The sequence below is a fragment of the Chiloscyllium plagiosum genome, chromosome 13 (assembly GCF_004010195.1).
Source record: "Chiloscyllium plagiosum isolate BGI_BamShark_2017 chromosome 13, ASM401019v2, whole genome shotgun sequence".
Classification (NCBI taxonomy): domain Eukaryota; kingdom Metazoa; phylum Chordata; class Chondrichthyes; order Orectolobiformes; family Hemiscylliidae; genus Chiloscyllium; species Chiloscyllium plagiosum.
Genome location: NC_057722.1, coordinates 8,008,162 through 8,020,812, shown reverse-complemented (window position 1 = coordinate 8,020,812; position 12,651 = coordinate 8,008,162). Strand labels below are relative to the sequence as shown.

The following is a 12,651-nucleotide window of genomic DNA, read 5'->3' as shown; positions in this document are numbered from 1 at the left end:
TGATTCCATTAAGTAGACTAGACTGTGAGACAGTGCTCCCAATTTTTTTTTACAGGCCCCCAGATGTTATTAAGGACATTAAGGCTGGGTTTTCTGGTGCCTAGGTTGAAGCTAGATGGTTTGTCCAGATTTATTCCTTACTTAAGGATTTGTTGCAACTTTGATACAACCAATAGGTGTGTCATGCTGTTACACAGGGCACATAAATGTTTCAATCAATGTTATAGAATCAATGGCCAGACCAGTTAAGGACAGCAGATGTTTTTCTGTAATGGGCACTAATGAACCAGATTGGTTTGCATGGCATGGCCACAATTACCAGTGGTTCTTCATTATCAAATTCAAATTTCACCATTGGCCATGGTCAGATTCGAAACTATTATGTTCAAGTCTCTATAGCATTAGCCTGTGGCTCTGGAATACTCATTTAGTGACAATATCACTATGTCACCACGACCCCTAATTCATTATTGCCCTTTGTCTCTCTTCAATCTGAACAGCTCACATTGCAAAGAATGAAGCAGATACATCATATTATGGGATTGCTGTAGAAGCTGTGCTGTTCAGTGGTTCAATTGACCTGTTACCTTTTGTGAGTCAGTTTATTATTGGTGCTCTCTCTACTTGATTGGTTAAGTCTGGATGTGGATTCTGAAATAAAGTAAGCAAACTGTACAATGAGCTGGAAGCAGCTTAGAAGCATGAAGCAGACATCAAAAAACCCTGTGAATAAAACATGTAGCACACACACTCAGAAACTAATGTCCCCTCTGCGTAAGTTTGAGAAATACAACATACTTTTGATTCTCTCTCTCACTGGTAGGCCTGCAATATCTTTAGAGATTGGAAAAGTGGCAGAGCCCTCATCATGTTCCAATGTATTCAGCTAATGGGCAAGGTCCACTGCCAACATTGCCAGTTTGAAAACTCTTTCCTGTCTTCATCATTTACTTTGGTCCTTTTTTTTAAACTATCTGAACTATTCACTTCATCCATCACCAGAGTACGATGTCTTACTCACAGAATGCAATACAGCAACACACCAAGGCTTGCTTGGCAGTACCTCCCAAACCTGAGTCCTCCACCACCTAAAAGGACAAGGGCAGCATTTTCTCTCTTAGCTACATAGTATTATGACTTGGAAACATAAGTCTGTCATTTATCAAACATAAAGATGCTGGAGAAACTCAACAGGTCTGACTGTATCTGTGTAGAAAGAAACAGCTAGTTGTTCCAGTCCATTAAGACTCTTCGGACATGCTAAGTTTCTCCAGCATTCTCTGTGTTCATTTCAGAATTCCAGTTTCTTGAAGCATTTTACTGTTCTTTACCGTTACTTTGTCAAAATAGAGCCATAGAGTCACCTTGGAGCTTCCTATTCAATGTTAGTGTGGGAGTAACTTCATCACATGCTTAAGGGTAATGAGGGATCGGCAATCAATACAAGCCTTGCTTGCAATTACCATATCCAGTGAATGTTGAGAATGCACTGCCAACTTTGCAACAAGTCGCAGTGGCTCAGTGGTAAGCATTGCTACCTCACAGCACTAGGGACACAGGTTCAATTCCACTCTTGTGTGACTGTCTGTGTGGAGTTTGTACATTCTCTCTGTGTCAGCATGGGTTTCTTCCCGATGTGCAGGTCCAAACCATGGAAAATAGGTGCAGGAATAGGACCTTTGAGCCTATGCCACCATCCAATACAATCATGGCTGATAATGCAATCTTAATATCCTCTGCCTTTAGCCACAAGGTGGATTGGCGACGCTAAATTGCCTGGTATGTCTAGGGATGTGCAGACTAAGTGGATTAGCCATGGGAAATGCAGGGTTGGGGTGGGTCTAGGTGAGATGTTCTTTGGAGGGGTTGTGTGGACTCAAGCAGCTGAATGGCCTGGTCCCACACTGTAGGGATCCGAAGTAAAATATTTCAAGCTTCTTTTTTCCCTGACTATATGGAAGTACCTGGAATATAGCACCATCCTTCATTTCTAAGGTCCCATATCCATCTTTTCGATCCAAGTAAAACATTCCTGTGAATTTACTCCCGTCTGGCCAGACGTAGATCCCATGTCCATGACGGTGATCCTTGTAGAAGCTCCCAACATAATACTGTAATAATAAAGCACAAAGATTCCTGGATCACTGGATTTGTCTCTGGCGAAGGTGAGACCTGTACAAGTCTGATGGGTTGTGCCTAAATTGGAGCAAGACCAACATCCTTGTGGGAAGGTTTTCTGGTGCAGTTGGTTAACTTGACAGGAAGATAGATATGGAGTGAAAATACAGAATAAAAAGGAGAGGCAACCTGGTGGCTCAGTGGTTAGCCCTGCTGCCTCACAGTGCCTTTTAGCTGTCTGTGTGAGCATGGTTCGATTCCAGCCTCGGGCCACTGTCTCTGTGGGGTTTGTACGTTCTCTCCCTGTGTCTGTGTGGGTTTGCTCTGGGTGCTCTGGTTTCCTCCCACAATCCAAAGACGTGCAGGTCAGGTGAACTGGCCATGCAAGAAACACACCTTTATGATGTAGAGCATCTGAAACTGCAACCGAATGGGTATGACTAGGTTTATTTCTCATCTTTCAATACTAGAAGTACGGGAGAGGCCATACTTCTTAGGAATCTTCCATTTAAGTTGCTACAGTGTATTAAAGACGCACATGGGAGATTTGTAATCCTTAAAGCTTTGATAAATGGGGAAGATAAATGTTTATTGTCCTCCGGCCCAACCCCTCAAGTTTTTGATTGATGCATGTGCTAGACTGGTTAACCTTGCATCTCAGCATACTATCGTGGGGGGGTTTAATTGTCTAATAGACCCTACGGTGGACAGATTGCCAAAAGGCCCCCCCACCCCGATATCTTCTTCACAATCTAAGCAATTAAGGGATTTGTGTGTTGAACTAGGATTGGTAGATGTTTGGAGGCACCTTTACCACACTGGCAGGGATTTTATGTTTTTCTCGAATCCGCACAAATACCATACCAGGACTGATCTCTTTTTGACTCCCCAGTGCAATGAGCTCAATGGTGTCATGTGCAATTGGCAATATCATTATTTCTGATCACGCTCCAGTGTATTTAATGGTCAAGAGTAAGGATACTGTGGTAGGATTGAGGCACTGGCGACTGGATCCCTTCATCCTTAAGGATAGCAACTTTACTGAATTCTTTTCTACTGAGTTCAGGGCTTTTTAAGAGTCAGCCAGTAATCCATCTGTTCTCTGGGAAACTGCTAAAGTCTATGCTAGAGGGTTAGTTAGTAAGGAATGGCAGAAGGGTGAGCAGCAGTGCTTGCTTGAGACACCCCTGAAAGGCATACTTTGACAGGCCCTCGCTGATTAAACTGCAGAGGTTCACAGCGCTTCAATCCACACTGAACTCCATGCTCACACAGACAGCTAACAGGGAGCCTACATTTGCAAACCAAAGGCTGCTTGAGCATGGGGACAAGCTTGGCAAGTACTTAGTGTACCTCGCCAGCAAAAGGGGTGCTCGCCAAGCCATTACCTCGATCAGGGAAGATACTGGAAGTTTAACCCTTGAATCTAAAAGGAGTAACGCAGAAGTTTTACTCCAAACTATACCAGTCTGAAAGTTGTGAGGTTGGGTGGGTTAGGGTGCAGTCTTTTTTTAAGAATTTGGACCTCCTGGGAGTGAACCCTGAGCAAGAGTATCTCCTTAATGTCCCATTGTCAGTGCAAGACGTGCAGGAGACTGTGAGACTGCTTCATTGTGGAAAGGCACCTGGTCCTGATGGACTTCCCAGTGAGTTTTATAAGGAATTTATAAATGTACTGTCAGGACCGATGCTTAGTATGTTTAAAGATTCACATAGTCATGGCCTCCTCCCAACATCTTTAAGAGAAGCAAACATCTCTCTTATCCTTAAAAAAGGGAAGGCCCCAGAGGATTGTGCTTCCTATAGGCCCATCTCACTCCTGAATGTCGATTTCAAAATCCTCTCTAAGACTTTTGCACTAAGACTAGGAATTGTGCTGCCCTCCGTCATTAAGGAGGATCAGATGGGTTTTATAAAAGGTCGCCGATCGTCAAATAAGGTCAGGAGGTTACTTAATATGATCCAAGCATGTCAACAACAATTGGTACAGGGATTAGTGATCTCTTTAGATGCAGAGAAGGCATTCGACCGGTCGAGTGGCCATAGCTTTTTGATATTTTACAGTGCTTTGGCTTGGGCGAGGCCTTCATCAGATGTGTAAAAGTTTTGGATAGTGACCCTCTTGCTGTGATCATCACCAATGGTGCCGGTGCGCTGTCAAGCAATTTCAATATCCTTAGGAGCAGTTGACAGGGCTGTCCCTTATCACCATTGCTTTTCACATTGGTGATTGAATTGCTGGAGGTGACAATACGTAAGGATCCCAATGTACCTGCTCCAGAACTGGGGACAAAGTCACATAACGTTGCACTGTATGCAGATGACGTTCTTGTCTTTTTGTCAAAGCCAACAGTTTCAGTGCCTCAAATGATACAATGCATTAATTTATTTGGCGGCTTTTCGGGGTTACAAGATCAACTTTGCGAAATCAGAGGCCATGCCTGTGGGTGGTCTCCCGAAAATGCCTGGTCCTGAGGGTGAATCTTGATTTCCCTTTAGATGGTTGCAGGAGGGCTTTCTCTCCCGTCATTGATCGGTTATTTAAAACCAATTTTGCCCATTTTATTCGACAGAATCAAAGAAGGCCTCCGAAGATGGGAGGCGCTTCTGATCTCTTGGTTAGGTCGGATAGCCCCTCATGAAAATGAACATTCTGCCCCGTCTGCTTGGCAAATGTTTCCTCTGCTTTTTACTAAGCAAACCTTTAGAAGACGGAATGGCTGGTTCAGTTCCTTTATCGGGTTTCACAAGTGGCCCCTTATTAATCTGACTCAACTGTAGTTACCCCGCAGACTGGGAGGAGTGGACTTATTCGAGGGGGATATACTGATGTCTTTCGACCAGTTGGCCTGGAAATACAAGTAGCCCAGTAGGAACCTCTTTCATTTTTTTCAAATTAGAAATTTCATACAAAAAGAGACCACACTTCTTACTGATTTTTATAGATCTGACACAGAGAAGAGGGTGCTGAGAACACACTTTCTCTCAGTAATGTCTATCATCTATTGGGAGAGAGTCCCTCGGACAAGACCAAACGGCTCTGTAAGGTATGGGAGAGGGAGCTGGACATTGAGATCTCTTCTGAAGTATGGGAGGATATCTGGGAAAATGCAAGAAGGATCTTCATTTGCAACAGGACCCATGCCTTGCAATTGAACATCCTCTAGGAGAAAGTGATTCCTGATGAAGAGCTTTTGCCTGAAATGTTGATTTGCCTGTTCCTCGGATGCTGCCTGACCTGCTGTGCTTTTCCACATTGCACTCTCGAAATTGAAAATTCTCCATAGGGTCCACTTGGCTCTAGACCAACTATCAAAATTTAAAGTGGGAATATTTGCAATGTGTCCTAAATGCAAAGTGAGTATGCAAAGTCAGTCATTGTCTCTGGTCTTGCCACAGACTGCGGGCATACTGGAGCGCTGTGGTAGGTGAAATAGAGGGGGTCTTGGGGACAGAGGTGGAGATGGACCCGGTATCTCTTCTCGTTGACCTTGATAATTCACTTCCGTTAGACTCGCACAAAAAAAAGGCCTTTCAGTATCCTCACTTTTTGTGCAAGAAAGAACATTCTGTTAGGGTGGGTGTCTGCAAACCCACCAGGGCTGTTGGGTTTAAGTTAGACATGGAACACATCCCTTTGGATGTTCTTACAAATATAGTGCACCACAAAACTGAGAATTTTTATAAGACGTGACAGCCCTTTCTGGATGACTTGGGTATAGATTTGTCTGCCATATTAATAAAGGCTTTTACATAGCCATGACGATTCTGTTTAATGAATCTGGTATCCAGAGAGGAGGAACTACAAACATATGAATATGTATAAATTTATGCACTCGATGGTCGAGACCTTGATTTGCTGAGCTGTATCCTTATTATAACTGTCATGATTTATTAGTTAATTGTTAGCTATTAGTTATTACTTATTTATGTAATTAGTGGGTTTCTTTGTATTGTTTTGAATTGTTTAGTTTAGTTTTTGTTGTAGTATCCAAGAAATGCTCTTTTTTTCAATAAAAATATATTTTTTAAAAAAGTAAAAGTACAAAAAAATGAGATATGACTACATTGCTCTGAGATTTAGGAAAACTATAGAATCCTTACAGTGGGGAACCAGGCCACACAGAATCTTAAAATCCTACCGTGTGGAATCAGAAGGTGTAAACTCCACACATACCATCACCTGAGGATGGAATTGAACCTGGGTCACTTGCACTGTGAGGCAGTAGGGCTAACCACCAAGCCACCAGACCAGCAGGAAGTGATAAACTTAATTTGAAATCAGAAGTAGGCTGTATTTGAAAGCCAAAATTATCTGATTTCTAAAAAGCAGTTGGTTCCAAGGTTTCCAGAAATACATTGCCTGACCCATATGACATTAGTTCAGCTGGTTCTGGTGCAGTTCTGGTCGCCACACGACAGGAAGGATGTGATTGCACAAGAGAGGGTGGACAGGAGATTCACCAGGATGCTGCCTGGACTGGAGTGATTCAGCTATGAAGAGAGGCTGGATAGGCTGGGGTTTGTTTTACTCAGACTAGAGAAGATTGAGGGATGATCTGATTGAGGTGCAGAATTCCGAGGGTCATGGACAGGATAGACATTTAAGAACACTGACAGGAACATTTGAAACACCATAGCATACAAGATTACCAACCAAGTGTTGGCAAATGGGGTGGGAGTAGATGGATATGAGATGACCAGCAGTGGGCAAATTTCCATGTTGTAAAAGCTGTAAGAACTCTGGTTCAAAGTGTGATTAATGGACACTTGGCTGCCCCGCTTTTGAGCATATTCACATGACACACACGTTGTCAGGTTTCTCTCCATCAGGTTCTTATTAAATAGCTCGCCTCATTCCATTTCCTATCGATTTGATAAAACCGTGCCCTTCGAGGTTTATCTGCCCCTCCTCCTCCACGGTTCAAGGGGGACATGCACATTTCTGCAGCGTCCCTCTTTCAAGCGCTGTAAAACAACAAAACGATGACTGTTTGATTCCAGGATGGGTCAGGGTACCTGCAGCACCAGTGACGGAGCTCAGAGTCCTGGGTGAAGTGGCACAGAGATTGGGAGGAGTGGGGCTGTATGGTTCCCTCACTTCCTGGGCAGGGGAGGGCAGTTGTTAAGAGGCAGAAAGCTACAGCAACCCTCGGCTTGATGGCTCCCAAGTGGGAAATGCATGGAGACAGAGTTGCTGGGGTCCAGGGGATGGGGGTTGGTCTCTGACCTTTCCTGCCGCTGACCTACCTCGCCGCTGGCCCACTGGAAGATCCCGTGTCCGTGCTTCATGTTCCCCTCGAACTGCCCCTCGTACCTCCAGCCGTTCGGCCACTCCTGAAGCCCCACGTCCACCAGGGAGGGCATCACCGAGACGCTGGGCGCTGGGCTGGGCTGCATCGGTTCAGGGGAGTCCAGGGGCTCCCAGAGCTGCTGCTGCTGCTGCTCCGGGCTGGGGGGCTCGTGGGTGGGCAGCCCAGGGCTGGGGCTACCCGGGGAGCTCATGGTTTTGGAGGTGGGGGGAGGAGAGCTGACCACTCACTCAGGCAGTCGCCCACCCAGTCACTCAGTGAGTGAGGCAGCAGCCCGGAAATAAACAAACCCCCCGTCACCCGGGCAACCGCTTGGATACAGTCTGGGCCAGAGAGCGCGTGGGGCGGGGCGGGGGGAGTGAGCACTCCGGGATTGCTGCTTAAAACCGGGAATGTTCCTACACCCCAGGAGTATTGCTACATCCCGGGAATGCAACCATACCCCCGGGAGTATTGCTATATCTCAGGAATGCAACCACACCCCTGAGAGTATTGCCATATCCCGGGAGTGCGACCTTACCCCCGGGAGTATTGCCATATCCCGGGAATGCAACCATACCCCCGGGAGTATTGCTATATCTCAGGAATGCAACCATATACCCTGGGAGTATTGCCATATCCCGGGAATGCAACCATACCCCCGGGAGTATTGCCATATCCTGGAATGCAACCATATCCCCTGGGAGTATTGCCATACCCCGGGAATGCAATCATATCCCCTGGGAGCATTGCTATATCCCGGGAATGCTACCATACCCCTGAGAGTATTGCTATATCCCGGAAATGCAACCATACCCACAGGAGTATTGCCGTATCCCGGGAATGCAACCATATCCCCTGGGAGTATTGCCATACCCCGGGGATGCAATCATATCCCCTGGGAGCATTGCTATATCCCGGGAATGCAACCATACCCCCGGGAATATTGTTATATCCCGGGAATGCTACGATACCCCTGGGATGCTATTGGATACCAGGAATGCCACTATATCTTAGGAATGCTGTTTATACCTGGGAATGCTGCTGTATCCAGAGGATACTGTTAAATCCTAGGAATGCTGCCCAACCCCAGGGAAATGACTACACGCCGGGAATACTTCTTTCTCCCAGGAATAAAACTACATCCAGGGAAGACTGCTAAATCCCAGGAATTCTGCCATGCCCTGAGAATATTGCTATATCCCCAGAATGTTGTTATGCCCTAGGAGTGCTGCTACCCCAGGATTACAGCTATATCACGTGAAGGCTGCTTCCATAGGTTTACAACTATATCATTGGAATGCAACCATACCCCCGGGAGTATTGCTATATCTCAGGAATGCAACCATACCCCTGAGAGTATTGCCATATCCCGGGAATGCAACCATACCCCCGGGAGTATTGCTATATCTCAGGAATGCAACCATATACCCTGGGAGTATTGCCATATCCCGGGAATGCAACCATACCCCTGAGAGTATTGCTATATCCCGGAAATGCAACCATACCCCCGGGAGTATTGCCGTATCCCGGGAATGCAACCATATCCCCTGGGAGTATTGCCATACCCCGGGAATGCAACCATATCCCCTGGGAGCATTGCTATATCCCGGGAATGCAACCATACCCCCGGGAATATTGTTATATCCCGGGAATGCTACGATACCCCTGGGATGCTATTGGATACCAGGAATGCCACTATATCTTAGGAATGCTGTTTATACCTGGGAATGCTGCTGTATCCAGAGGATACTGTTAAATCCTAGGAATGCTGCCCAACCCCAGGGAAATGACTACACGCCGGGAATACTTCTTTCTCCCAGGAATAAAACTACATCCAGGGAAGACTGCTAAATCCCAGGAATTCTGCCATGCCCTGAGAATATTGCTATATCCCCAGAATGTTGTTATGCCCTAGGAGTGCTGCTACCCCAGGATTACAGCTATATCACGTGAAGGCTGCTTCCATAGGTTTACAACTATATCATTGGAATGCTGCTTCCCGGATTACAGCTCTATTTTGGAAATGCTGCTCTCCAAGATTACAGCTTTATCCCAGGAATGTAGCTCCCCAGGAATACAGCTCTATCCCTGTTTTCCAAGGATCGTAGCTGTGTCCTGCAAATGCTGCTCCACCATGTTTATATCCAGGGATTGCAGCTGGGAATGCTGCATTCTTTGGGATTTCTGACAGATCCTGGGATTGCAGTTATACCTCCAAGATTATAGCTGTATATCCCAGGATTACAGAGGACAGGCACAAGAAGTAAACCTTCAGGAGAAAAACTATGAACTGCACTGATAAAAGGTGCCTGTTCTTATTTTAGAGGGAAGGTAAACTTGTCTTTCAAAGGAATGAGAAATATTGATGAACTGGTATTAACTGGTTTAAATGCTCAACATGAATACTGGACATTCTTGCCCCCTGATTGAGTGGACCACGTGTGGTATCATTCCATTGATGATGCGATTCCCAGCTGTGCTCAATCCTTTTGCCACTAAAAAGGCCTGTGTCTGTGTTCTGCCCTCTGAAACCAAACAGACCTTGCACAATTTATGTCTCAGGTTCATGTTCCATTTAAGAAGAGACTGCATCCTCATATTGAAACCAGTTGTGATGCTTCTTAAACCCTCAATCTTCAGGCCTGGCATAGGAAAGCTATTCAGTACCTTCTTTGTAAATTGGAACAAATATTTCTTCAAAATTATTGATTTATACTGCTGAAAATAATTGAAGTAAGGAAATGGCCATTCCAAACCAACATCAGCAAATCCATAAAATAGTTCCCTCGGGATTGATATCACTCAGTACATTACATGAAGTCCAGTAGGACAGATTGATCTAGTGGATGTCAACTTTGCCAAGAAAATATAATTTCGACTCAGACTGGTTCCTTAAGTGGAGGCAAAGATTGAAATCCATCTGAATGTCAACCAGAAGTCATGCAAGATTCAAAATGTTAATTTTGTTTCTCTCTCTCCACAGATTCTGCTGAGCTCTCTGTAAAAATGCCCAACAGATCCTTCTTCAGCACAACTAAAATGAAGAGGAGACCAGTTAGCATGAGGTACTGTGGATTGATGTTTGAAGAATGACCCAACCACACCTTGGTGGTCACATTGAAGTGCATCCCATATCATCTCTGGGAACTGAAAAAACATCAGGTCAATTGGGCAGAGCTGTAATACCCTTCTTGTGCAATGAAGTACTTGACAATAAAGTATTAGTACGTTATGAAATTAACAGGTTATAGAAGTTTGTGGATTCAGTGCAGTCCTGAGGGTGTGCAGCACTGTCAAAAGTGGTAGCTTTCAAGTGAGATGTTAAACCAAGTCCATCCCTCCCTTCCAGATAGATAAAATCTTGGCAAGTTATCAGCGGATTCTGACCAATTTTGGAACAAAATCAGTATCACAGATCACCCAGCCCTTATCATATTCTTTTTAATAGGAGTTAACTCTGCAGAAATTGGTTTTTACATTTGGTCACAGTAAAATAGCGACGACCATTCAAAAGCAACTGCCCTGCTATAGGGAAGATATTGTGAATCTTGAAGGGATACAGATAAGATTTACAAGGATGGAGGGTTTGAGCTATAGGGAGAGGCTGATGAGGCTGGGGCCATTTACCCTGGAGCATCAGAGGCTGAGTGGTGACCTTACAGAGATCTAGAACATCACGAGGGGCATGGGTAGGGTGAATAGTCAACGTCTTTTCCCAGGATAGGGGAGTCAAAAGCTAGAGGGCATAGATTTAAGATGACAAGGAAAAGTTTTAAAGGGACCCAAGAGCAACTTTTTTATGCAGATGGAGGTGTGTGTATGCAATGAGCTGCCAGAGGAAGTGGTGGAGGCTGGTACAATTACAACATTTAAAAGGCATCTGGATGGGTGCATGAATAGGAAGGGTTTAGAGGGATATGGGCCAAGTGCTGGCAAATGGGACTAGATTTATTAATGATATCTGATCAGCATGGACGAGTTGGACTGAAGGGTCTGTGTCCGTGATTTTACATCTCAATGATACGTAAAATTATTTGGATTGTGAGATAGCTGAGGGTATGTCCGTTCTTGCTAATTTTCCCCATTCCAAGGCATTAAGCAAAGCAGCACTCACACAAAGAAATGTTTCCAAGGATGCAGTGTTTAATTAGACATTATGGAAGTAGGCAGCATGGTTGATCAATGTCTACTGTTTCTAACAGCGCTGTCCCACTCACCCAAAATGGTATGTATGCTGTCTGCCAATTAGCACCCAATTAAGCAACGCCTCCGTTTTAAAATTACAAATGCTTCCAAAACTTTGCCTCACCATATGTCTCTAATTTACTGCAAAACCTACAATCCTCCAAGGCAATTGAACTCCTCCAATTCTGGTTTCGTAAGTATGCTTATTTTAACTTGCTCTGGCATTGAGAGCTGGGTTTTCACCTGCAAAGGTGCTAAGCTCCGGAATTTCCTCTGCCTCTTACTTTTTCTTTAAGAAACTTATTGAATCCTGCCTCTTTCACCTATCCTTGGAAGGCATTTGGTACACTTCCCTTTATTGGTCAGTGCATTGAGTACAGGAGTTGGGAGGTCGTGTTGTGGCAGGGTTAGGCCACTGTTGGAAGTTTGCATTCAATTCTGGTCTCCCTGCTATAGGAAAGATGTCGTTCAACTTGAAGGGGTTCAGAAAAGATTTGCAAGGATGTTGCCAGGGTTGGAGGATTGATCTAGAGGGACAGGGTGAAAAGGCTGGGACTGTATTACCTTAAGATGCTGAGGGGTGACCTTACAGAGGTTGATAAAATCGTGAGGGGCATGGGTAGAATGAATAGCCAAGGTATTTTCCCCAGGGCAGGGGAGTCTAAAACTAGAGGGCAGAGATTTAAGGCGAGAGAGGAAAGAGTTAAAAGAGACAATAGGGGTAACTTTTTCCCCAGAGAGGGTGGTGCATGTATGGAACGAGCTGCCAGAGGAAGTGGTGGAAGTGAATACAATTACAACATTTAAAAGGCATCTGGATGGGTATATGAATAAGAAGGGTTTAGAGGGATATGTGCAAATGCTGGCAAATGAGACTAAATGTATTTAGGATATTTGGTTGGCATGGGCAAATTGGACTGAAGGGTCTGTTTCTTTGCTGTATATTTCTATGACTCTATGACTCTAATGAAAAGTAGCAAAATCTAAGATTGAAAGCTAGTCTCAGTGATGTTGACATTATCATGAATTGTTGTAAGAATCTATCCAATTCACA

General features: G+C 44.7%; 1 protein-coding gene across 3 annotated transcripts in view; it reads right to left on the bottom strand.

The window, feature by feature from the left end:
- ankmy1 (ankyrin repeat and MYND domain containing 1) overlaps nucleotides 1-7,729 on the bottom strand; it is a 93,753-nt gene extending 86,024 nt beyond the window's left edge. For all 3 annotated transcript variants that reach the window (XM_043701790.1, XM_043701791.1, XM_043701792.1), the window contains exons 1-2: nucleotides 7,369-7,729; nucleotides 1,965-2,111 (exon numbers count right to left, since the gene is read on the bottom strand). In XM_043701790.1, coding sequence (XP_043557725.1) covers nucleotides 1,965-2,111; nucleotides 7,369-7,623 — 402 coding nt within the window. In that variant the 5' untranslated portion in view covers nucleotides 7,624-7,729. The remainder of the gene's footprint in view (nucleotides 1-1,964; nucleotides 2,112-7,368) is intronic.
- Between the last annotated feature and the right edge of the window lie 4,922 nt (nucleotides 7,730-12,651).